General features: G+C 38.8%; 1 protein-coding gene across 3 annotated transcripts in view; it reads right to left on the bottom strand.

Annotated features, from left to right (window-relative positions):
• Positions 1 to 11,716: 11,716 nt before the first annotated feature.
• ASXL2 (ASXL transcriptional regulator 2) overlaps positions 11,717 to 27,874 on the bottom strand; it is a 69,202-nt gene continuing 53,044 nt past the window's right edge. For all 3 annotated transcript variants that reach the window (XM_087959517.1, XM_087959509.1, XM_026671556.2), the window contains 8 exons: positions 25,628 to 25,743; positions 23,774 to 23,888; positions 22,619 to 22,759; positions 20,634 to 20,797; positions 19,775 to 19,871; positions 19,380 to 19,485; positions 18,073 to 18,724; positions 11,717 to 17,339 (listed from right to left, as the gene is read on the bottom strand). In XM_087959517.1, coding sequence (XP_087815643.1) covers positions 15,000 to 17,339; positions 18,073 to 18,724; positions 19,380 to 19,485; positions 19,775 to 19,871; positions 20,634 to 20,797; positions 22,619 to 22,759; positions 23,774 to 23,888; positions 25,628 to 25,743 — 3,731 coding nt within the window. In that variant the 3' untranslated portion in view covers positions 11,717 to 14,999. The remainder of the gene's footprint in view (positions 17,340 to 18,072; positions 18,725 to 19,379; positions 19,486 to 19,774; positions 19,872 to 20,633; positions 20,798 to 22,618; positions 22,760 to 23,773; positions 23,889 to 25,627; positions 25,744 to 27,874) is intronic.

Genomic DNA, 27,874 nt, shown 5'->3' on the forward strand with positions numbered 1-27,874 from the left:
TTACTATAACAATTATACTATTATATTACTATTCAATTACTGTTACAATATTTGCTCTGCAGTATAACTATTCTACTATTGTGACATTTCCTCATCACTATCACTATACTGCACTCTATAGAATTATTATTTTCTTCTTACAAATCTTGTTCTGCTTTTTTCTTAATTCTTCTCTCTCTGGGATTTCTTCTGTTCCCGCCCTTAACGGCCAGCATATAGAGCACCTTAAATCTTCCCATGCTTTATACTTTTTCCTCTGGATCATCCATTATCTTTGAAGGGAAACTACTTTCTTTTTAATTGGCTGCATTTTTGTTTGCTGGTGTCTGCAGACTTTCCAAAATGTGCATCTTCTCCCACACTGGCTTCAAGATTGCTTCTTTTTTCTGTCAACTCTGCCATGCTGTTGCTGGGGAAAAGGTTCAAATGGGAGGGGTGGAAGGAAGCACAGTTACCTGCAAATTTTCTAAGCCGCCTGCTCTTCCACCTAGACTAGCATTAAATATACTCTACTGAAATGTACCTCATTCTTGCTTTTTTATTTTGCCCAGCTGCATGGGACTTGACACATGACTTTTGGAGTTCCTTCTACAATGACACCTTTACCACTTTCTTTTCTTCTGTGCATCAAAGTAAATTGTGTATTGATGTGCCTGCTCTCTCTTCATGCTGCGCCTGTATTTGTATGCATGCGTCCACTGCGAAACACTGAGTAAAGACATACACAGTGGGAACTGGGTTTTTTTCTTTCTTTCATAACCTCCAATTTGATACAGCACATTTTCAATCTCAGCTTCTCCCCTCTACATCTCATTCAGTTCCTTTTAGTTTTTGAGTAATTGTGCTGATGTACAGACAATGAGTCCTGACCAATGGTGGGATTCAAAATTTTTTTACTACCAGTTCTATGGGTGTGGCTTGGTGGGTGTGGCAGGGGAAGGATATTGTAAAATCTCCAGTCAGGGGTGGTATTTGCTGGTTCTCCAAACTACTCAAAATTTCTGCTACCGGTTCTCCAGAACTGGTCAGAACCTGCTGAATACCAACTCTGGTCCTGACCCCCTTTACCTAATTCCTTTCCAGCCTTCCACGTAGTTGGAAAGAATAAAGAGGATCAAGGGGAAAGTGCAGATCAATGGTTCTTTTTTTCCTTAACATAAATGTCAGCAACACAAGAAGAAAAAGTATTTCTGAAATATCATTTTTATTAGCAGAATGGCAGTAGAGTGTTTTGGGAGATGCTAGTATTTTCTTTCTGATAGATAAAGTACAGTGGCACCTTGGTACTGATTAATTGGCTCCAGGAGGCATGAAAAGTACAAAAAACGGCAAGTACCAAACAAAATTTTCCCATAAGGAATAATGTAAATAAATGTAATGCGTTCCCAAACCAAAGACAATGCACATTTTAAGGCAATATGTAAAAAGATAGTGTTGTGTATCATTACACAAGAAATAAAGATTAATAGTTGGAGTAAATAAAGTAAAAACTTCACTTTACCTGTACTGATGAGGAAAAAAATGCAAAAATACACAAAATGATTACAGAAGCTAAGACAAGACCACAAAAGGATGTACACAGGGCAAGAGATACCATATGACTAACGGGTGACCCTTTGTTTAGGCTGGAAAGGGTAACAAGTCACAAGGCAACCAACATCAACAAATTCTAGCTTGCACATCAAGTACCAAACAAATGATGAATATTGGGACAAAATTTTCTTGTCAAAATGTTTTATTAGATTTTTATTTTTAGGTATACACCAATATCGATACATGAACAGTGTGGCCCTGGGTATAATTCATTTTGATACAAACAAATGATAATCATAATAGTTGTTATATTAATCAAACTTATATAATCCTAGTGTTAATGTACATGGTTTTTAGAGTAATTATTCAATATTTCAATGTTCCATTTTAATACCAATGATATTATAAGCATAAATAGTAATACCATTTTGCCACCTCTGATCTTTTCCATCAAATTATTACTTACATTCTGTTATACAGTATAAAAATTGTATCTGCTAATATACCCCCTATTTCTTATTTCTACCTCTATTCTCGCTTCTAATCAGGTCACCATTGCTAATCCTAGTATTAATACACGTTATGACATAGTCCTTCATTCTTTGGTTGTTCAAAGTCACAATACACCATTCAAATAACAGTCTTTCTATTATTTAAACATAGCTAATAATACCATCTTTCCATCTAACTATTGCTTCATATAAAGGTATGTATTCTTATTTCTGCCTCTATTCAAATTTCTAATCTGGCCATCATTATATTATATATAATATAATGCCCATCATTATATATACCCATAATCTCTCATCCGTTTTAATATTTCAATTCTTATTTGTTTTTTGGCTCGCCTCCCATATTCCTCTCTTGGATCTTTGTCTCTATCAACATCTGTATCTTCACCATTCAGACGGAATATTTCTTCCATCTCTGTCCTCCTAAGCTGCCAGGTCTCAGAGTATCCACCCAAACCTCTATCTCCCTTTCAAAAATATCTTCCAGATTATCCAATTCCATTTTTAAACCTCTTAAAGTACTTTTCCCTTGGTTTATTTCATCAGTCATTACTGTCTTTATTGTCTTCTCCTGCTCATCTTCTTGCTTTGTTTGCTGTTTGTCCATTCTGTCTTTTCTTCCATTCTTTCTGCTATCTCCTCTTTCCTTGAGTCTTTGATCTTCATTCATTATCAGCTGTACCATGTTTTCTATTTTCCCATACATACCTTGCATTAGGTTCTTTATCTCTCTGTGATTCTTTTCCATAGTACCCCTAATACTTTGCAACATCAATGCCATTTCTCTTGAAATCTCATTCAATTTCCCCTGATGGAGCATCTTGTCTTAATTTAATGTCCTGCTCTTATTCTTGTCCAAAAACAATATATTCCAGTCCAATGTTACTCCTCAGAAAGTTCAATAATCATAGTTCTTTATATCTCAGGATTATTAATCAATTCCACTTAAGTAGTCCAGGCAGCTTCTGCAAATCAAAAGTCACTTTACTTAAGAGTCTTCCTTATTCTCACAAAAGAGTCTCCAGTAATCATAAAGTAGATAGTTATAGAACAGGAAATATCACCACAATCCTCCAGATGAATGTTATTTATTTCTCACATCAAATATTTTTCTAAACTTGTAGGGGTCTGGTATATTCCATTCAACAGTAGATGGTACCCTCAGCTTAGGTTTCAGTGTTGTTTCAAGTCTTATAGGTTTGATTAATTCAAATGTAGTTCAATTTATGGAAACAAAGTCAGCTATTCAAGTAGATTCAAGTAGATAGTTCCAGCATTTTATAATGCCTTTCCAAAACAATGACTGCCCAATTTAAGAATCCAATTTTCTATGTTTTAAAAGGTCTTTACCTTTTCTCCCCTTAGTTCCTTTCTTTCGGGTCTAGGATTTTTCTATGATTGTTTGCCGCTTTGAGAAATAGTTCTAAGAGTCTCTTTTCCTGGATTTTCTTCTTTCTTTTTTTCTTTAGTTAGAGTCTAAATAAAAAGGAATCTTCTCAACCAGCTCCAATTACTCTTCATCTACACTGCTCCTGCACAATTCTTTGTTGCCTTGGCTGTCCCAGCTTCATGGCAGCCATGATGGCTGCCTCTTCTCATCGAGGGAAAGGAAAGAAGTCCTAAGTCTGGCAGGAGAGTTGCTGGTCTCCCCGAACTGCAGGGCACCCCTCTTTTCTTCACCACCCCTACTGGGTGGCTTTAGTTCCTTTCAGAGCCCTCCAAAAGGGACAACTCGGCATGGGAGCACGTAGACCCACTTGTCACATCTGATAGCACCGCAACATCAGCCAGAAGTCGTCAGTTGGTTTTTTGTAGTTGTCCCACTGCCTTCTATATTGGTGTTTCTCCCCCCCCAAAAAAAAAACTTAGGTGGATGCGATTTAACCAAACTAAGAAAAGTATTAAAGAGAGGGCGCATGGCTTATAAAATCAACTAGGGTGAGACTGGCTCCACAATTATTAATATCTTGCATTTCCCCAACCTGAAAGAAATTGTAGTAAGAATTTCATTGAATAAATCTCTTTCTTTGGGAGATCTACAAAATTATAGGCCAGTGTCAAATATTCTATTTGAGGATTGAAATAGTGATGGCCTTTCAGATACATTTGAATTTCATTTACATTCTGGATCAATTTTAATTAGTCTTTCAGCTGAGATATTTCAGAGTCTGTCAGCTGAGATAGCTCAAAATTGCCTTGAACCACCAGATTGGCAGCAAATAAATATGATAAAATAAAATAAACATATGATACTGAAACTGCTCTCATATGCTCCAGAGATCATCTACAGCTTTGAATGGGATTAAGCCCAATTATGCTGCATTACTTATCATCTCATCCCAAACAGCATGCTTGAGTATTGACTAAATTGGCTACTGTATATGAGGGAAAAATTAAACTGGAATGAAATCCAACCAAGTTAAAAGTGATGCTAATAAATAGAACTCCTTCAAATATAGCTACCATGTTCAACATATTGTACAGGTGGCAGCTGTAGTAAGGGACACTTTGAGCATCAGGTAAGATCTTTCATGAACCAGTTGGATTTGGCAGGTTACCTATGCTTTATGGCATCCTGTCTTGAGGAGTGAAATGTGCTTTATATGGTGCTATGCAGGATAAATGTCTGAAAGTTGGTGCAAAATGAGGCAGTTTTGCCATTGGTTGGTGCAGAGTATGGAGTTTTCAAATGAGTCCTACACTTAAAACAGCTGCACCAATAGCCAGCTTTAGATATTGGTATTAACCTTAAAGCCCTAAATGGTCTAAAGCCTGTCTAAGGAAAAGCTCCTTCCTTTATCAGTTTAGAGCTGTAGGAGTGGGTCTTATGAGGATACACCCCTTGTTAGAAGCGTCAGTTTCTGGACATATGGCAGAGGAGTTTCTCTTGTGTTCCCATCAGGCTATGAAATACATTCATTTAGAGTTGTGTTTGTCTTTCTGGGTGTGTATGTGTTTTAAATCTATGAATTTTAAATCTTCTTTAATAGGCTTTAATATTTTAGCATTTGTCTTGACAACTTTAATTTGCATTTTTTTTACTTTTTTGTTTTTATTCTATGTTTCAGATCTTGTTAATTGCCTTGAGTGCTTAGAATACACAAATAAGGAAACATTTTCAAAATTAGTTGTTGAGGTTTCAATGGTGTAAACATATTAAGAGAATAGAGATAAAATTTCACCTATATGAAAGTGTTCCTTGGATACTATGAAACACATTTTGAACCCCAAAATCTAAGATAGAACAATGCACCGTAATAATACAGTAATTTAAAATCCTGAACAAAGACATGGAAGGCCAAGTTTGATGTCTACCCTCAGTCATGGACATTCAGAGGGTGATTTTGGCCAAGCACTCTCATCCCAATCTAACTCACAGGATTGTTATAGAGTAGTGATGGCGAACCTTTTTGTGGTGGTGTGCCAAAAGCGCGTGCATGCCGGCACCCACAATGCAATGCGCCCCTCCTGCACATGCAACTCCCCCCACCCCATTACCTGCACTGCACATGCGCGTGCCTCCCAGCTGATTTTTGGCCCATTTGAGGCCTTTTGCGGCCCTCCAGAGGCTCAAGGGAAGCCTCTGTAGCCTCGGGAGGCCGAAAAACATACCTTCTGGAAATACCGGAAGTCCTGTTTTCAGCCTCCGGAGGGCTTCTGGAGCCCGGGGGAGGCCGTTTTTGCCCTCCCGGGGGCTTGAGGGAAGCCTCTGCAGCCTTTTGAAGGCCAAAAAATGGGCACATTTCGTTGCTTCCAATTTCTTCACTTCTGGTATTTCTGGAAGGCTCGTTTTTCAGCCTCCTCAGGCTGCAGAAGCTTCCCTGAAGCCTCTGGGAGGCCGAAAAGGGCCTCAAATAGGTCGAAAATCAGCTGGGAGGCACACACATGTGCAGTGCAGATAAGTTTGGCTGAGGCTTGCGTGCCCGCACAAATGGCTCTGCGTGCCACCTGTGGCACATGTGCCATAGGTTTGCCATCACAGTTATAGGGAAAATCCGAGAAGGCAGAGTGATATGGATGCTTGCTAGAGAAAATGTGCAATGTACATCAAATATTCAACTTAAAAAACAATTAATCAGGAATGAAATGGGTACTAATGTCCCAGTGAATACTTGGACTTCAAAACTTCTTGGTGGATTCTGCTTCAAAGACGCTTTCATTTCTCACTCATCTCCATGCTTTGCTTTACAGCCATTCCTGAATGTACTTTCATGTGAACATTTTGTACTTGTAAAGGAGATGATGGTCAAAACTGGAGGATACCGATTCTAATTTCAAAGGGACTAAGGCCAAGTTTCAAAATAAACTTGTCATTTTGATGGATAATTATTGCCAAGAAAGGGACAAAGAATGTGCAACTCTCAATTCATCTCTCTGAAAAATTTCATGCTAACAATCATGATACATTTCAAGCTAACAATCATAGTACAAGAGCCACCGTGGTGCAGTGGTTAGAGTGCAGTACTGCAGGCTACTTCTGCTGTTGGCTACCTGCAATTTGGCAGTTCAAATCTCACCAGGCTAAAGGTTGACTCAGCCTTCCATCCTTCCAAGGTTGGTAAAATGAGGGCCCAAATTGTTGGGGGCAATATGCTGACTCTGTAAACCGCTTAGAGAGGGCTGTAAGTGGTATATAAATCTAAGTGCTATTGCTATTGCTACATTTCAGTATTAGCTCCATGAAACATGGGTTAAAATGACTCTATTCCTCTAAGTTGGAGTGACTGTTGAGAATTACATCAAGAAACCAAGTCTTATTTATTTATATATTCTATACACTATTCCTTTTCTGGAGGCTCTGAGAACTTACAATTATAGGTTATAACCAATTCCAAAAGCTAATTGGAAACCACTGCACTCAATAGTAGTGGTGCTATATGAACAAACTTTGACTACCCATAATTACCTAGACTGATGCCTGGTGCACCAGCTGAAGCTTCTGATTTTCAATTTAGAACATGTTGTAATCATACAGCTGTAAGGTGACAAAGACATTGAGAGGCTGAGCTTTGGTCTTTTGGCAATTATGCTGCAGGATTCTACAAGGGGCTATTTTCTCCCTCATCTATATGGTACCTATTTGTTACAATAGAGCCAGATGTGGTTGTGCACAGTTGAGACTTGTATCCTGATACAGTGGTGGGCTGCATGATGGCAGACATAGTAAAGATTAATCCTTCTAAGACTGAAGTCTTGTGGGCAGGTGAGTCATACCTGATCTGGAGAAGAAAGTGTATTGGTGCAGAGATTAGAAAATCTCTTGAGGCAAACTTTGGACTAGCATGGCAGCTACCATTTGTTTTGAATAGAGATAGTCTTGCCTTAGTACCCCATATATTCATAATGTCAAGATTAGATTGCTGTAAAAGAAATAATGGTGGATCCCTTTAATAATTATCCAGAAATTGCAGCCAACAAAAACATTATGGTTAAGTTACTTAGCACACTCTTAAGCACTGTCCGAACTTATCCATTACTGTTGCTATCATCAATCCAAGAGGAGTTCACTCCATTTTGAAGCTTTCTGATGAGACTTTGATCATATTTCTTAAATTATATTTCTTGATTATCTTCACAGGGCCATTTAAGATTTTGAGTTCTTTCCATCTATTCTGCAAGGAGCAAAAGAGAAATGGGGAAAAGGGAGCATATTGGAAAGACTTACTGGTGAAAACATCTGTGATGTTGCCATAATCAACAGAATTCACCATTACTTTTGCAAAAGTTGGAATCTACAACCAAGCCAGTTCAAAGAATTTTAATATCCATCTGTTTACAATAAATTGTAAAATAAAAGAATATATGAAGTACATACAGTATATTTACATACCTATATTTATTTCAAATACTTAAATTTTTTAAGTAAAATATTTTTCTATATCATTTGTGAAAAAATATGACTTTTTAAATGACTTCTCATTTAACCTGACTTCTCTGTATTCTCAATTCCAATTTAAGTTTCTTTTTAAAAGGCAACAATTAAAGTTCAGTACACTCTAAGGTATCTTTACTCACTTCTTGGCTTATAAAAATGAAACAGTTCCTGGGACACCTTTTTTTTAACAGTTCTTCAATTTTTATTGCAACCTGGGGTGCTTACCAGGTCCCCTAATGGGGGGAAAACACGTTCAAAATTGCACACATACACATACATACACCAATTTCACAAATCTTTTATCATTCTTGAAATAGAGGTATTAAAATATATATTAATTAAAATATATTACTTATAAGCTCTTAAAATTCTTTTCAATCATATCAAATGTATTGCATGGGGGGGGGGGGAGAGAAAGAAGGAAAAAATATTATCCCTGCCAAAATCTCTTAATTTACCTAAATGGCTGTGTGTGGTTTCAATCCTGCAGGATACAATGTGGAAGTCAGAGAAGTGTCTTTCAGTCATTCTAACAGAAAGACATAGTGCCTTTTACCTTGGAAAATAATCTACGTCTCTCTCACACAAACACACAGAGAAACACCCACACATCACTTTTAGCTTAAACACCAGTTTCTAAAAATGAACCTTGACAGAGATGAAGGGACTTCATGGCCACGTCTCCTGCAACTCATGCGTGCTGCCAATCTTACCCCTCCCTGGTACCATGCCTCAAAGGTGGGATTAGCACGGGCTGTGAAATTTGAGTACCAGATAATTTGCACAGTAATGGAGCCTGCCTTCACTGCAGAAAATACTGTCCTACCACATTGGTGAAAAAGCACTGAAAACAGTATAGTTAAGACAGACTAAATGCTTCAGTTTCATTCTTTATATTCTTACAAATGATTTCAGCTCCACCAGGTTCAAAATAAATGCACATCATTGGCCTGTTAAAAGTAATACTGCAAGCAAGCAAAATGGCCTACTGATGGAATATGAAAAATGGTCCTGTGGTTTGTACCCAAAAATACAACTGACAGAAAATGCAAACTGCCTGGGCATTTTTAATGGCTTCTAAAAGCTGCAATACCTGATATCAGAAGATAAGATGAATAATGTATGTTGTGTTACACAGGCACATGGGGTTTCCTTTCTGAAATGAAGCTGTACACCTCAATGTTTGGCAGGGTATTATTTTGGGGTGACTACGTGTTGAGTGACAGCTGATTCACTCCCACAATTCCAGCATGAGTAAACATCATTAACTCATCTTAATTCAATTTTTTTAAAATGATGTCTCTATGTCCTAGGATTTATAATCTGAGGATGAGATAAAAAAACCAGTAACATAGTCAACAGCCACCTGTAGTGCAATTTAATGGGCCAGCTAGAGCATGGCCCGCTAAGCTTATAATCACCCACTCAGAAATCTCACCTCAACTTCTTTCAAAATCAAGGATGTTCCCACCTTCTATTTTAACCTTGCGTGTATTAGTGGGGTTTACAACTGAGTTCCATCCTTTCAGCTGTTAGAAGTGTTGTTCATATTCCTTGCACTTCACCCAAGTACCCTTTCAAAAAAGCACACTTCAGTGCAAATTTGTTTTGCACGAGCTTTCTGTTGAAACAAAATGCTCAGTTTGGCTTTCTACTTGAATTCCACATGAGCAGTCATGTATAAATTCTTCTGTAGTTCTACTTAAGAAAATACTTACCAATATTCCAGAATCATCATCACAAATATCAGAAAGGGAAAGGGAAGGAAAAGGACTTTCACAGAAAGAAAATTTCAGATGCTGCTATAGATGTCAGATATAGCCAAGAAAATTCTACTCACTGACATTCCTGTTCAGTTTAGAAAGGATTATGCAGAACTTTTCAGATTTACCCAATCTATCATCTCCAGAAATATGACCTATTATCCCCTACCAACAAGGTCAAGGATATAAATGCCCCATTTAACTGTTGAACTCTTAGGGCTTTTGGATCTCAGGTCCCATCAGTTGCGCTCATAAGGATGCAACCAAACACACATAGTATTTCAGTTAAGAGAAATGAGTTGAGCCAAAAAAAGACTGGATTGTTTTATATCAGATAGGTAGATCCATCTTGCACTAGTAACTATATAGATGAAAAGTAAAAGTAGATGCAGCAACAGTTTCACTCTTATGTTAGCCTAAAGGGAAGGCTTTCTTCTTCAATCAGGTGAGTATTGCTTAGCTTGAGTAAGGTGGCTGAATCAGTTTAAATTTTTGTCAACATTGCTATATTCCATTGATGAAGTTCTGCTAAACTAAGGGGAAGGTTGTTATACAATCTGCTTTTCCATGCCCCTTTCTGCTAAACAATCATTCGATATATGATAAGCATATGGAATATGCTTAAAACCCTTTTATGATGCAGTTATGTGGATTTAACTATGGGAAACTGGCCAAAAATCATAGTACTCCTTCAGAACTTTGGAGCCTAGAAAAAAGCTTTTTATACAGCCTTATATGCAATTATTATGCTTAACCTTTTACAAATTTTCTATCGATCTTCTGATCAGCCCCATGTTTGTAATTTGTTATTAGTAAGAGGCTCTTAATCCAGTGGTTCAATGGGCTGTCTCATGGACCTCCTTATCCAAAGTTCTTTTCTTTGTTCATCAGATCAAAGAGCTCCTCCTTAAGATCACAACCCATATGAAGACAGATAGGTATGGGTCAGAAGGCAGGCTCCATCCTGTTGAATGGGCTACGCTTGGAGATAGGCTTGACTTTCTCACTCTTGGTGTTTAGGGAATCTCCCAAGACCTTCCTTTTTAATTGGGCCATTGATGTACTTTCTGCCCAAGGATTGTCATTGTTATGACAGTGTACAAATAGAAAGTAGCTTTTATATCAGATTTTTTTTTGGAACACAGTTCAAAGCTTTTAGAATGGTATATAAATAATGTTAATAATTTAAAAATAAATTAACTACAATGCAGGAATCTAGGGCTGCAAGTATGAAATGTGTTTTTGCATGTTTTATGCTAAAATGTCCCTGCTGAAGGATTCTGGGGAATTCAGGCACATGAATATTACTATAATCATAATTCTGCCCCCTAAGAGAAAGAGGAAACAATTCTGAGGCACCATTGTGAAAGGGTGGGGACAAATCTGCTATTATTTATTTTAATATATGAGATAAGATTCATGGTTTGACCCCTCACTTGTGTTCTATAAAACTCAGTGGGAACCAGTAACTCCATTCTAGTTATAGAACTCTCCCTTTGATATGTTATAGTGTAAATTTGAGATGCTGCTAAGAGGACAATCACAGAAAACGAATATTCATTACTTGAAAGATAGAATGACGATGGAAATGAATAATTCAGTTGCAATGGTTTTGGCTCTAAGTCAAGGCTTCAACAGAAATTGAAGTCAGAAAGGATTGGATGCTATTGGGGTTGGAAGGCAGGGGCTATTATTCCACTGATCCATCACAATAAAACTTTAGTGACTCAGCAAATCATTATTGAACTTAGTCTCCTTAGTCGAATATGAAAAGATAGCCAAAGTAACATCATTGTATTAAAAAAAAGTCCAGAAGATAAATGTATTTGCCTAACATTTCTTCCAGTTAATTATGAAAGCTTGCACTACTACCTACAATAATAAAAAATTGCTGAGGAAGAATAAACATGGTTTCTGAGGAGAAAAGTTCAATTTACTAATATTTGGAGTGTTGAAAAGCATCAGCATCTGGTAGCAAAGATCTTCTGTACATAAAAATGAAGGGCTGAAAAAGTCAACAATCACAAGTAAGATCCCATTAGTGGATTAATATTTGGTAAAAGACAGTAAGTATAAACAAATTTGACGAATGTGAATAAAGGAACTCCCCAGAGTTTGCACTTTTTAATATGTTTTTATATAATCTGCATTTGTTTCCCCGATTAGTTATGGCTGAAGAGTAAATTGCTTGAGTTTTTAGGTAATACCAAAAAATTCAGGAGAGAAAAAATGTAGCTGTAATGAGCTAAAAAATGACCAGGGGGCATAAAGCAAAAGTAATGATTAAAAATACTTTTGTAACAGAGTTACAGAATCTGATAAGATCTAAGTGGAAAAATTATCCTAAGGTCATCCTGATAGCTTAATGAAAATGCAAAAACTGTACATCAATTATGAAGAGAAGCTAATTTCATATTAGGAAAAGGTCTGAAATGAAGGGTAGGCCCATGATAATTTAGTGTACCCTCATCTGGATGTTTCGGATGCCAGGAAAAGATGCCAAACAGATAGTCAAAGTACCAAAAGACTACAGTTTTCCTTTTGCCACTGAAATCTTAAAAATATGGATTGTTTGCTTAGAAACAGCAGCAGCAGCTAAAGAATGAGGGGATTCTGATACCAGTTTGTACGTTTATGAATTGCATGAATAAAAGGGGTAAAAAAGTAAAATAAGCCCTAGAAATTCATGCCGTCTAACTTATTTACTTTAATACTTAATATAAAGATGAGTCTTGCGTAATTGAATTTACCTACATTTTGTTCTCTTCCTGGTTCTTATTGACTGTATATGTTACCTATGTAAAGCACAAGACACACTGATGTGTTTTTACCTATGTGTAAAAGAACAATACAGACTGATACTGCTGTATAAATACTGTAGACGTAGAACATGCAAAAAAATAAATGGCTAATTTATAGGACTGACCAATACAAAATATGATAATGCCTTTGATACCTTCTTCAAGGTATAATACAAATTCAGGGAAGAGAATAGGCCTATCCAAGAGTTGCTGTCTTGGGGGCACATGGAACTTGAAAGACAATTGATTTCTATACTTTGTCAATAGGCTGCTGGGAAATATCTGGCAGACTGTTATTAAAAACAGAAGGCCAGATCACGACTTAAAGTCATGAGAAAAAGTGATTCTTATAGCAGTCATTGTAATGTGATATTTCTATGATGAATAATAGAAATGGGCAATGCTTGCTGAAATAGGTAATGGAGTCCTTGGCTTTCTTCCAAGCCATTCTCTCTTTTTTTATCCCACCTTTATTATTTCTGTAAATAACTCAAACCAGGGAATGTATCTAAAACTCCCTCCTCCTGTTTTCCCCACAACAACAACCCTCTGAGGTGAATTGGGCCAAGTGTGTATGACTTGCCCATGGCCACCCTGCTAGCTTTCATGTCTAAGGCGGGACTAGCATTGCTTTCCTGATTTCTAGTCTGGTGCCTTAACACATTTTTCAAAAGGTTAATGGTGAAACTGTCTCAATCCATAAACGTCAATATTGACTTTATCTAGAATGAAAGATGGAAACTGGAAATGATATAGTTCAACTTGTATGGAGCGGTGTACCGTGGCTAAACTATCTTTTCCTACTCTTTATCTAAATATTCTACATTAAGTTAACCCTTCTAAAGCTTGTTCTTCTCTTCATTTATCTCTGACTTGGTAGATTTTCCAATTACTCAACGGGTGGTATTTCAACCAAAAACCTGCACATTAACTGGGGACTGGATCCCAAATGGCCAATTACAACTCTGTAGTTATATGCTACCAAACTACAGCGGAGATCTAGAACAGAGCTGCAGACGCTCTAAGTATATCCAACTCAATGTAAATCGGCCTCACAAAAAGTAGAATATACAGCTGGAATAAATTATGCTGATTTCATCAAACCTCCATAATTTAGTCTTTTCCTAGTAGTCTTAAGAGTGAAGGAGACATTGAAATTCTGCCATGCTTTGAGAGCTATCTTGGCACAACCCTGACAAGGCAAAAGATAGCTCTGTACATTTTATAAATCAAGAGTATGGAACCTAATTACTGCCTAATCTTAAACGCTCTTAATAAGCAATTAGTTTGAGTCTCTGGCAACAGGGTAGGAGAGGGCAAAGGAACAGCTCAAAAAAAAAAAAAAGGTGTCAGAAAGAGTAGAACAAATTGTGTATGTCTCAGTTTCCATCCTAAAAAGCTTGTTCCATCCATCATTGTCATTACAATTAATTCCAAGGAAATGCCCTTCCTTCTATAAGTGAAATCCAGGTCCAGAAATTCAATTTTTTTTTAAAAAAGTGGTGATTCTGAGCAGGATCCATTCTGCTTCTAAATATAATGCTCCACATCTTTAGTGTGCAATTGAAGAATATTTACAAGGGAATAACAAGGTCCCACTATCTTTTCCAGCTTGAAATCTTCAATTATTTGAGTCAGAGCTGATTCTAGAAGCTGACAAGCTGACCCAAAGTTATGACTTGATGTTAAAAAAAATCTGAAACGTTTCTTCCACTCTATTCTACAACATTTAACTCACCAAGACATTTTCCTTCTTGAAAAATGGGAATCTAGAGCCTGGGACCAAAAAGAGTTTGTGCTGCTGTATCTTGATTGAAATTCAAAGGCTAAGCATATCATATAAGAAAATAGAAATCATCATTGCTGTCATTGGTTAATTCAGAGCTATAAACTGACCATCCCCCACCAAGCCGCATTTTGCTCTGCAAATTCTGATGATCTACAGTGCACTGCCTCTGCCTCTCAAGGTGATTTTATATGGTAAAAGAAGTATTATTTACTGTAAACAGCAACGCTACAAAATTCAACTGGACGATAGGCTATCTGCCCACCTTTTGTATGCTCCTGTTGCTTAGGGCTGCAGATGTAATAGTCTCAACCACTGTGTTTCAATAGGACATTTGGCAAGCCCATTCAAAGAAAAACACGGAGGCCACGATGATAGCAAGGTGGAGACAAATCTGGCCCTATGGGAAACAGGGGCACTGAAGGTGAAGAGGGACTTACTGGGTCAGAATTCTGCTACTATAGGACAAGAGGCAAAATGAGCATGAGATTCACATCCATAGATTTATCTCAAGGTCGGAAAAAATAATCTTTAAGACAAAACAATGCAACATATTTACATGATTCCTTAAGTGCACACACTTGTCCCACTGGGCTCAGCCATTCATCCAAGGTGCTTTCTTCATTCTCAAGGAAACCAAGGAGACGTGGAGTGGCATAAGGACAGGGACTCTTGACTCAGCAGCATGCCCCTCCTGCTCCCTAGATGAGATGCCATCTAGCAAACCTGCTACCGCACAACGAGACAGGAAACACAGAGTTTGGAGGGGCCAATACAGTCATCATGGCAGAAGGCCCCGCAGCCCTTGCACACAATCATGGCTTTCAAGCGACAGTAGCACTTTGTGGGCAAGTCCTCCAAGCCACCATCTTCCGCAAAAGCCTGGCCACGGAGAGCTTGTCCATGGCTACCAGTATTTGCTGAGTGGCCAGCAGGGATAGCTGTTACAGTTACAGAGAAGGACACTACATCCCCCATGTGGCTGGGGTCTGACAGTCCAGTCAGGAGAGTATCCTGATGCATGTCTGGAGAAGTGGACACATTAATTGTGCCACTGTAGCCTGGTCCAATAAGTTGCGTAGGAGTAGGGTTTCCAAAGAGCTGAGGAGAGGGTGAGGGTGAAAGCAGCAGGGGCCGCTGTGGGGTAACATTGGCTGGAGCACAGGTTTGAAGTTCCCCACTGCAGGATCTCCTTTCTCCTCTAATTGTCTGAGCCACTTGTTCCTGGGCAGCCTGAATAAAATCTTTTGCTGCATTGTTTTCAGCATAGTCTTGACCTGCTGGGAATAAGCAAATGTTTCCATCCTTGTGGCTTATTGCCGCCTGCTCCACTTTTACATTTGAGGTTGCCTGCCTCCCTCCTCCTCTTCCTGGAGCCAGAGGCTCCTCTTTAACTTTGAGATGTGCTGTTGCATGTTCAGTCACGTTGCCATCTCTGAACCCTTCATCTTCACCCCCGCTGATGTTACTGTCATCTCTAGATGTATGCTTCTGTTCCTCCAATTTCTTCGGGGGCTCCTCTGAGCATAGGTGGCTCTCTGGGGGCATGGCAAGGTTTCTTCTTAGGTTCTCTGGGCAGCGTCCATAGGTAGAAACATTCAGGAGGTAATGGCCAGACATGGCAGGCTTGAATGTCCTTCTCCCTATGAATCCCAGTGTGAAACTTTGGCTGGCGGAGCTGCTCTCTACTGGGAAATGTGGGGGGAGGAGGGGGAGACGTGGAGGGGGAGAAGGAGCAGCAGGGAGGCTCTGCACAGGGACTTTCCGCATGACAGTCTGGAGAATATGTCCTTGGGCACTCTTGCCTAAAGTTTCCTGGCTACTGTGGAGGTCTGTAGGCTGGCTCCACAAGTCCTGCCCTGATAAAGAGGATAAGGGTGGAGGATCTTGGGACTGTCCACAGTGACTAAGGCTTGGCTTCCCACCTGCTGGGAAAGCCATGTGCAGCTGTCCTTCCCCTTCCCTTGGAGGGCCAGACCTGGAAACAATTGTGGTCGCTTTGCCTTCCTTCACAGGCACTGCAATAGACTTAATTTCAACTCTTGTCAGAGGCCTTGGGAGCATCTGCTCCATTGGGACTTCTTTGCCTTGTAGCAGCTGAGCCACCAGGGGATTATTAGCAGGTATACTGGAGCTGGCCTTTACTGCAGAGCTACTTCCATTTGAACCTGAGGAGCCTGGGGGCACTTTAGGGCTGTGGGCTACCAACGAAGTGTTACAGGGAGGAGGAGATAAAGTGGACATGGGCACAGTGCCACGTGGAGAAGAAAGCAGAGGGGGTGCCTTGATGGATTCAGCCAACACAGGAGATACAGAAAGCAAGGCCCTGGCTTTGTCTTCTGAAACACCTGTGCTGGCGGTAGAAGCTGTTTTCGATACACTTTTGCAGTTCGCTCCAGGCTCAAAGCCACTGGATGTTCTTGTAACCTGGTTAAGAGCAAGAGGGTTATTTCTAAGTTTCTCCATCGTGGAAGCAAGATCAACTGTTGACCCCAAAGAAGCTGTGACATCCCGAGTGGCAGGCACAGTCAAAAGGCTGGGATTTGTACAGCTGACACTCCCTATTGCTGGTTGTGAAATCGTCGCACTCTCCACCTCTGGGTTGCTGCTTGCAGTTCTGGATTGTGCTGGGGGAGCCGGCTGTAGTTGTGCTCTAGCAGCACTGCTTGTTGCTGCTGGTTCTGGAGCTGGGGAGTCTGCTGGGGAGAAAGGGGCTGGGCACGAGGGGAAAACCCTTTTTGGACTTGTCCTGTTTCCAAAGTCTGCCATGTCCAATGTAGCTCCATGAGGCCTCCCTGAGAGTGGACTGCTCTTGTCCTCTCCTTTCCCCCCTCCTGGCCCTGGCCCTGGGATGGCTTCCACAATGGAGGCAGAAGTAGTAGCAATGGAGGCTGCTGCGGCTGCTTCGGCGGCAGCAGCTGCTCGCTGGGCCCTGGCCATTCTAGCCCTGGCTTTGACGTCGGCCAAAGTCCTGGCCCCTGTTCTCCTGATGATTGGGAAGGGGGGCCTGGGAGAGACCTGGCTAGCAGACAGTAATGCTGGAGATCCTTGGATTCTGGAGACGTGGATCTGGAAAAGAGGAAAGCGCATCAATAAACTGGAAGGCAAAGCACCTCTTACTCATGTTTCTTACCTTGGAACAAAGCAAGAGACACAAGGCAAAACGGGTCTGATGAGTTCCAAGGAAAACACTCACCGTTTTGTTGGCAGACAGATCAAATCGAATACACTGAATTCTCTTATGCCCACCTATTCTTTCAAGAGGCTGCTAAACTGAATAGTAAGTACCTCCTTCTGAAAAAAAGGAGGTGCAGTAGCAAAAATTTAAGACTACTAATTCATCAACCTTAGTGCTGGTAACTTCCCATTATTTATTTTGTTTGCTCATTCACTCACTCACTCACTCACTAATTAATTAATTAATTAATTATTGGTGTATGAAAGAAATTACACAGGTAATCCCTGAAGTAAACTAAGCCACTCAAAATGGCTTGGCTTAAGAACAAGATCTAGACTCCTTCCTCTTCAACCACAGGACCCCTCTTAAAGTGAGATTATCTGTGGTGAAAGTTAGGATGTCATTCAAACACTCTTGGGCTGAATCTCCCTGATCAGAATTGCTCAAACTGAGCTCAACTCACTCTCATTTGCTTATAGACATTCAGCCAGCCAGAAAACTGCAGTGACAGGTGTTCTTTCGCTTTCAAAATAGAAATGTAGAACAATGCAGAAATTGGATAAAGGACTTTATCAGCCTACAGAAGTCATAACAGAATGAACTTAACACGTATGGTTCCTTTACCCTGAGTGGAGGGACTTTTGGTGTAGGCGCGATGGGAAAGCACTGCAGTGGGGCCTGAAAAGGCGGCCTGGTGGGGCACTTTTCTGTCACGTGGAGCTGTTTTTCAGGTGTCATCAGTGCCTCTTCAGGGATCTCTGATTTTCTCTTGAAAGCCCGGCTTCCAGTGTCCATTTGTTCTGTGCAAGTGGCAGGAACCTCCCTTGCAGAAATCTCCTGAGATTCTATTTCTGGGCTTGGTTTAGTGCCAGCAATGGCTGCATTCTTTGGTTTGCTTGGATTTTGTCTCACCACAGACTCCAGGCAAGCAGTCTGTGGTGTCACCTCTTCTGGCTCCTCAACTCTCTTGGAAATCTTCTGAGGAATCTGGCTGCTACTCTGGATGGAGGCAATGTTGCCAGAAGAATTTAAAAGCTCTTCTGGCTTAAGGACCTTGGGCTGCTCAATCTCCTCTCCTTTAGCGGCTGCTGTTATAGCTGGGAGAACTTGTACTTTTGGACCCATCAGAGAACTGGTCTGTTCTTTGTCAGATACTGCTTTATGGACTACTATGCATTTCTGTAACTGAGGTGCTAGATTCCCAGTCTGAGCTTGATTCTGAACAGTAGGAATACAAGATATCAGTTGTTTAGAGTCTTCAAGGCTAAGCCCAGAACTAGAAGACAGAAAGAGAAAGCAGAGACATTGGTAAGATAAAGGACAATTGTTCCCCTCTCAACAAGCAGAGAATGTCATTCAATAAGTAAATCTTTTGAAAGTGCCAACTTTTCACAGAGAAACAAGAAGTATTCAAATCTTGAAGCCTGTCAGAATAGGAATAGGTTGGTTCTTGTTATATATGTACCTTGGTCAAATAAATACCTAGTAGGTACATTTACACAACACACTAAGATGTTAATCTTGGCTAGTGGCAGGATGAGCTCCAATCCTGGGATCCATATACCTTATAAAAACCAATACAGCAGAGATCTGCACTGCACTAGCCAACAGACCATTCTGTGAGCAGAGAAGATCCACTTTTAGTATAATCTCAGCTGTGGACATTCTGCTCAAGAGACTGCTTTTTCAACCCTCAACTGAAATATTAGGCACCTTTCCAAACTTATTTAAAGTATTTCTGGAATCAAATATTTAAAATGCTTCGACTATTTGGATAATTCATTTCTGAATGGTGCAATAAAGCATCCCTCCAAAGCAGTCTTCGGTGCAGCTGTACACTTCAGAGTCCAGGCCCACATACCATCAGCTCAAAAGTCTCAGAAAGAAAAGAAAACGGCATGTTGAGCAGGGAAGGCAGGTTAAATCCTTACCTCTGGCCATAATAGCTCTCAAAGAAGTGCTCTTTCCAAAGTTCCACTTTCTTCTCCTTTTCTAGTTCCTGCCGTAGCCTTAGCTGCATCTCTGGAGTGAACTCCCCTGCCACACACACACAGAGTGGAAGGAACGAAGTTAGCAAGATACAGAAATGTCTGCCTTTTCTTTGCTGCCCTGACTTTCCTGAACATGTCAAACATCTTTTCAAAAGTCACTAATATTCCTACCTTAGAAGTGGCAAAGGAGGTTATTTTTATTTCGTTTGTTATTTTTATTTCTGGTCTTGTGCTTCTTTGCACAAAGTAATTCTTTCAGTAAAAATCTGTTCATTCTCACCAACCCCACTGAAACATCCTCAGAAACCTCAAGACCTGCCCCTGAATGTCCTCACCTTCCGACAGTCGCTCTTTCCATCCTTGCGCAGCCGAATTAAAGAATTCGTTGTTGAGGGCAGAACTGCTGAGCTTCATCAAGCCATCCATTCCAATCTGAAAGACAAATGGGGTAGGGTGAATAAAAATATACTGCCAAGTACTCAAACTTCCTCCAGGAATTCATAAAATCAGGCAGATAAAGCGATGGGTTAATCCTAAAGGCCTAAAAGAAGGAACTCCTTCACTTTACCTTTCTAGGGTAAGAGGGTCTCTGATAGGCCACTTTTTAGCCTCTTTTGCCTTATAAATGATTTGAGAATTATTGTTTATTTGTGCAGAGACTTTGGGAACTGGGGAAAAAAATGGGTGGAACAACATAGAACAACAGTGCTTTTGCATATTGCATACATATAAGAAAATATACAGAAGAAAATATACACATATTGGCAGGCTTCTCAAAGTGGCCTTGCGCTTCTTTGCACTAAATGCCACAATCGAACCACAGTAAAAGTATTGACGGTTAAGACTTTTATTCTCATTAAAAATGCCAATATCAGAGCACCAGGTGCCTAAAAAAAGACAGCTTCCTTTTACAGAGCTCCAAACTACCACAGGGAGCCAATAGAGAGTCCATTCTTGCTGATACATCAACAATAAGGGATGATTTTAATTTTGAGCCAAGGAAACAGAAAACAAGGTGAGTTTCACAAACTGAACACCCATTTGCTAACACAGAAGACCAATTTATTGAGTATTGGGAACCTTGGGCCTATACTGTTATACAGCCTAAGTTCTGCACAATAGCCCTGTTATATAAAACGATGGGGAAAAGTTGTCCCCTGACCTGTTTCCTCCCTTCCCTCCATGGACACACACCTGCCTGTCCACCTCTGGAAGGAGCAGGAGCAGCTTCTGCTGACATTCAACTGGTAGTCCCGTGAATGTATGCTTGTTGATTAGAGCTCGCAGATTGGTGTTCACCAAGATGGATTCTGGGGTTTCTACATCAATTTCAGCACATTTTGTTCTCTTCAGCTGCCCTAAGAAAAAAAGAAACCAAAGATCATTACTAGGAAGAAGAGGTCTACCCATTTTATTTCTGCTTCTCACAAGGAATGGGAAAGTCCCTTTCCAAGGACTGATACTTGAGTCTGGAAATCCACTCCATTTGACAAATCTTTTTAAATAGGTCAATGTTACAGGACAGCTTTCTTTCTACTACACAGAAAGAATGTTAAAGGAAATAAGATGGAAGGCACCTCTCAAAGTCCACAACTAAGTCAGTGAAATCTCAAGGGATGCCAGAACTCTAGCTTATTGAAGTGCTACTTATGTGTAACTTCTAAAAACTGCTTCTGTTCAACGCATTTCAGATATACTACATCGTAATCCTTCACCAGAGATGAGAAAAGGTATCAGGAATATGACTACAAAATATTTGAGCTTGGAATACTTTCTGCGAGGCTGGAAAATCTCATCCTGACAACAAAATAGAAAAAGGAGGACTTCAAACACAAAGCATTTCAATTTTCCAACATTCTGTACACCAATCCTAAAGGTGCTTTTCCAAAAGGCAGATGGACTTTCTTGGTTTTTTTTCCCTGAAGACATTTTGCTTCTCATCCAAGAAGCTTCTTCAGTTCTTGGATGAGAAGCAAAATGTCTTCAGGGAAAAAGCCAAGAAAGTCTAATTGCCTTTTGGAAAAGCACTTTTGGGACAATCATGACCTGGATGATTGAGAATCTCCATAGACATTCTGTCCACCTCTAATGAGAATTATATAATTCTTTATTAGGATATTATAATTAATATTTCTATCTGAAGCAGCATCTGGGCATTTGCAACAAACAAATCAGAGCAAGGGCATAGTTCTTCTTTGTTACAAATGCTCAGACGCTGCTTCAGTAATAGTATTCATAGTAAAATGTATTCTTTGTGCCCTTACAATGGCTAAAAGACTGACATTGCAGCATCAGAAAGATAAAAGTATGGCTCCATTTATTCAATAGATTGAAGATCTAATAGTACTTGCCACCTATGACTGAATTGCCTATATAGATATATTATTACAAACGATATGTATAGAATATTACAAATATATGCATAGTATATTATAAATATTCTATGCGTAGAATAGCCCAACGCATACATTCCATTAGAGAGAAGTTCCCTCAGAAGACTAAACCTCTGGTCCCAGTGACTGACCCAGATTAGATCCTACAAGATTTTTCTGGGACTGCTTTCACTTGTAATATACTGAAATTTCAATTATTTTACTCTCTTACTGTTATTGGTAAATTTTAATATTTTATTTTACTATTCCATTTGTACTTAGGTGCCTTGAATACTTCTTACTAGAAAGAAAGCTGACATATAAGCTAAATATGCCTTAGTCTAATCCAACCATTAAATACTTCATATATGACACATTTTTAAAAAGTAGTGACTGCTTCTAGCTTCATCAGAATATACAGTAAAATTAACTGGTTTTAGATAAGCTACACAGCAATGTTATCTCAAACAGAGACCCACGTGAGGTAAACCCAATGAAGTAAAAACTCTGGTTATTCATTTAGCTCTTCTAGCAGGAAACAGAAAACTAAAAAAACCACCCACATATACAGACAGAAAGGTCTTTTTTCTAAACTTATCCAATCCATTTTTGTTTTTTTCTTGAATAACCGAAGTATTAAAATTTAAAAATGAATTATGAAATACATTTTCAAATGTTTTTTATTTATTTTATTTTATTATTTTATTCAAAATAACAATAAATAAAATATTTGTAAGTTTCTGATCCTGATAAAGTATCAGGCAGGGTTTTTATTTTTATTTTTTTTAAAGAAAGCTGTTGTCTTACGTGCATGGAGCCTCTCAGATCTCTGGAATGGTTTCTTCCCAAGGATTGGCAAGGAAGGCTCAGTTTTAACAGAGGGAGAAGAACTAGAAGTAGAATTCTGTGGGCTACTTGAATGTCCATCTGATTGTTTTCCTTCCCAAGCTGCAAGGAAAAGAATAATTAAACTTAATTGTTTTAATCGAATGAAATACCATCTAGTTTTAGTTGTTCAGCAGCTGATTTAATATTTTCTTTCAAATTTTTGGAAACCTTAGATTTCTACTGGTTATCTATATGGAATATGTATTGTAGCAATATGCAAAGGCACAACAAATAAAAAGGATAGATAACAAATTATTTGTGGTTTCTGAGTGCATGTGCTATTAGTAGTAATGATTGAATTGGAAGTTGCCATAAAGTAAGTATCTGCTTGATAAGAGTCTATCAATCTTAGAAGTTGTTCTATAAGTCTTAGAAGTATTCTTAGAGTATCAGTCTTAGAAGTATTCTGCACTGGATTCTATACACAGCATATAGTTAAACAAGAGAATTTACAGTGTGCTGCTGGTGCCTATAAAGATATTAATTTTAAAAATATAATATTATCAATATTAAAATGTAATATGATAAATTAGCAATATATATTAGCCATTGTGGAAACTTAATATTGAACTAGATGGCCTAGAAGAAGAAAGGAAGGAGAGTTTCATTCAAAAAGAATTAACCACTGCCTTATTTCTCAAGTCTTCTGGTTACAGTAGGCTAATTAAATATTAGCCAATCTTGGACCTCTTGTCATCAAAGGTCAAGGGCAGGGGTGGGTTTCTACCGGTTCTGTCCATCTCTGTAGAACCGGTAGCTCTGAAGAGCAGCAGACATAGAACCGGTTCTATGTCTGCTGATGTTTTTGCCCACCTGCTCACCTGGGCTCTTACCTGATCTTTATTTCCTGATTTTTCAACTTCTGCTGCCAAACGAGGCACAGCTACAGTTAAAAAGGCAGGAAAAGAGGGCTGTTTCAAAGGCTGCTTCTCTGCACCCAGCATGCTGATGACGATTTACAGGCGTGCGGCCCCCAGCGTGCAGGGAAGCTCGTAAATCCCAAACCGGTAGTTAACCCTGTTGTATCCCACCCCTGGTCAAGGGTGATGAGCTGAGGAAAATAATGAGCAATACCGGATTTTGCAGGATGGTTTGGAATCTTCATATGCTGCTGTAGGAGGTGGTGATTAGTTGACACAGGCACACTGGTTCGACAATGATGCTGCTTCCTTTGCTTTTGCTTCAAGGCCTAATAAGAAAGTGAAAGCAATTCATTATACAGGAGTTTCTCAAGCTGAAAAGTCTATACAGTAGTGCAGAATTCCTTGTTCAGGAAAGCCTGCAGAGATGTAGAAATGGGTGGCTAGTAGGGCTACTGTTCTATTACCAATTATTACATATTGCACTTTACTGAAGATGGATATTCTGTCTCCTACTGATTTATTTTTATATAACAAATGAGACAGAAGACTGCAAAATAATTTTGACATAAATTTCCTGTTATCAGATTTGCAGACAACAGATTTTATCTTGCTATCAGAGACATTAATGTTTATGTTAAATATTTAGAAGTGGGAAATTTTTCCTCCTTTGATACTTGGCAAAATATTTTATCTTACAGTGTTGCAATCTGATAATCTGATTTCATTAATGATTAATGAGCACTCTTAAAATAATTTCCCAGTATCCAGATAATACCCAAGGCATTACCATAATTACAAAGACCTTTCTCAAAACATAGATATCTTCTAGAAAGTATGAACAAATCTGACCCATATAGACATAGAGCAATTGCTCAAGGGGAATGTAAGGAAATAATATAAGTTACATTATATTATATAGGCCTTGCAATAAATACAATTCATAATTATAATGAAAACTCTCCGTGTTGAGAATGCTCCATCACTAGAGGTTTTGAAGAAGAGATTGGGCAGCCATTTGTCTGAAATTGTATAGAGTCTACTCCAAGGTTCCTTCCAACTCTGTTGCCCTGTATTCTATTCTGAAGTTAGAGATACAGAAAGAAAACATAGCCTAGTATTGAAAAGAAAAGAAAAGAAAAGAAAAGAAAAGAAAAGAAAAGAAAAGAAAAGAAAAGAATATTGTATTGTATTGACAGAATGAGATACCCTCCTAAAAGAAAAATGACTGTTTCAATATTTCTGCAAAAAACCAAGTAAAGGAAGGGAAAGGACGTCTAGGAGAAATCACAGTCAAAAGAGAAAATATCCTCTAGAGAAAAATCCAAGCAAATTTCAAAGGCTAAGAAAAACATTCAGCAAATTATATTGGAAATGTGATTATCTTAAGAACTAATCACTGTGAAAGAAATAAGAGAATGGGGAAAAAAACAGACCAATATGAAGAAAATGCTAGGGCATTTTGGGCCAGAACAAACAGAGCCGCCAGAGGACTATCACCTGATGCATGAGACAAAAAGTAAACAGGGCAACTGAAATTAAGCAATAAATAAACCAAGGACAATTATAATTTATTTTTATTTTGGAAAAACATGAGAGCCAAGGATAAAGCAATAATTATTACTTTACAGCTGTTTTGCAACTGAATGAATTAGCTAACTCAATTAGTTAACTCAATAGGCTCAAGCTAACTGGCCAATAGCTAAAGCCTACTGAGTTTTTTTCAGCCAGATACAAAGATAGTAATGCAAAGAAATCTAGCATCCTAGTGGTTGTCGTTTCCACAGAAAAGTGATTTAAAGTTTTATGGAAAAAATCCTAAGAAAAATTGCCCATTCTTCCATGGGTACAGTTTGAATAGAAGCTTTATTTTATTACATATATTCTACTTAACTTTTATCCTTGTATCCATGTGCTCAATTATGCAGAATTTTTAGCAGAATGTAAATTAGAGCAAGGTGCAGAGCAAATTTAACATAAAGTTAGGTTAGGTTTTTAGTGCCAAGTAACGTGCAGATAAGCACAAATTAAAGGTCAGATAAACAAATCAGTATGCTCTCCCACTTACTTGTTTAAGTGCCTTTTTGCTGTGCTTCTGAGATGAGGAGATGATTTTACCTGGTGGAATAGAAGGAGATGGGCAGCCTGGCTGTGGAGAGGACACTTGTGAAAGTCTGGCTGATACTGAAGAAGCAAGAACAGAAGGTGACAAGATGATAAACAAGCATACCACAAATAAAAGCATGGAAAAACAGGTACCTGGAAATTGTAAACATGGAAACAGATACCTGGAAATTGTAAACATGTTAAAACAGATACCTGGAAATATAATGTAGGATTCTGGAGTTCTGGAATAAACTCTGAGTATTCAAAAATAATAACAGATCAACCTGGAATATATAATATATATATCTGGAGTTCTAAGGAATAAACTATGATATATATATATAAAATATATATACCATACTTATCAATATATATATATATATATATATATATATATATATCATTCATTCAAGGACCCCGAGGAGATCCTTTCTGTTATTGGCTAGAATTAAAGGGTATCATTTAATGGAAAATGTCACAGGACCAATTTCATCAAGAATGGCAACGGGTGCTCAAGGGCTGAACAGTTTGAGGAAGAGGGATAACAGGGGCAGGGCCATGCCCAGTACACTTACCGAATGGAAACATTTGTGCTTTTCACTGGGTTTGTCTTTTAAACTTATCTTAATCTTATTTTATGAAATACCGTATTTTTCGCTCCCATAAGACACACTTTTTTTCCTCCCAAAAATGGGTGGAAATGTCTGTGCGTTTTATGGAGCGAATATGGACAACAGGCAGCAGCGGTGAATGGCAGCAGCAATCACTGCCTGGAACAGCTGATCGGTGGTATTCCAGCTGATCAGCTGCTGGGAAGAGAAGGCTCCAGCATTCCTTGCAGTTTGCTGCAAGGACACTAGCCAGATGAATACCGCATGGACGCTGGGAGACAAAGGCAGATTTTTTTTTCTTGTTTTCTTCCTCTAAACCTAGGTGCATCTTATGGTCAGGAATGCCTTACGGAGCGAAAAATATGGTATATTTAGGCAAAAGTGGACAATATTTGAAGGACTGGGAACCACAATATGGTTTCCCGATGCTCTGCAGATTCACTAAAATTTATCTCATAAATGTCAAAATTTTGGAGGGTGTTTATTAGAGGTTTTAGGACAGAAAAAGCAGCATCCCGGAGTCAAACCACTTCCGTCCCCGCCCTTCAAATCTCCCCAACCTCATCCCTAAAGTCTGACTGCTGTAATTTGATCTCAGGGTGCCTCAAAGAATTGAATCTGCCCATTCAGTGTTCAAGAAAATTTCTGTGGCAGGTCCCTTGAAAGTTACATGGGACATCGTGGACCAGAAATAGGTCTATTCAATAGCAGTCTCCTTTCTTTGAAACACTCTCCCCTTAGAGGTATGGATGACCCCTACCATAAAGCGGTGATGATTCATCAGACTGGTCCTCAAAGCCATTTCAGTCATTGGATCACCTATGAGATTTTTCCCCAAGGGTTTAGGGTTTTTAACAACGTAAATGCTGTACACTTCTTTTTTTCCTTTATGTGTATGCTTTTTTTGTATACAGCCTAGAGTTCTGAAAGCTATAAATATCATTCATAATTAAATAAACTAACTGAGGCCATAAAGAAGTACATATTTTCTCTATGACAAATAATTGGCCTATTATTGTAAAGCAGTCCAATGAACTAAGAGCAAGAAGAAACTAGAAATTATTTGAGAATAAGATGTTATATGGTCCATGGTTTTAAATCATTTTATATATAATTTTCATAATTCTTCTAAGAGGTTCAGTAGAATCATAGTCCTCTATCACCCATAAGACTATAAGAAGGCAGAACTAATGTTCTGAAATTGTCTGTTAGTTACTGGAATTTGGACAGTAGACTAACCAATCACAGAGCCACTTGGCTTTAATTCTTCCCCATTTCACTGAATTAGTTATCATAAAGGTTTCTATGCTACTGCAATCTGTCGACTGACTGCTTAAAAAACCTCAGTATTTTAAGTAAAGTTATTACAAGTATACCACATAGCACGTGCACAGATACACACACACACACGCACACACCACCACCAAAACAAAGAACCCCAATAATTTCAATCATACACTAATTCCTTGATCATTTCTTTGGGAGAACATTCAAGTCTTCCTTTCCTTCTCCACAGGCTCCTTTAAATAGCAAGATCTTTAGAATAATAATAAAGTAATTATCCATGATAATAATAGATGAATTCAGCTCTAGGGGTA

The sequence above is a fragment of the Notechis scutatus genome, chromosome 1, assembly GCF_049901735.1.
Source record: "Notechis scutatus isolate UNSWTSFEM ecotype Mainland chromosome 1, rNotScu1.2, whole genome shotgun sequence".
In the NCBI taxonomy this organism is placed as follows: Eukaryota; Metazoa; Chordata; class Lepidosauria; order Squamata; family Elapidae; genus Notechis; species Notechis scutatus.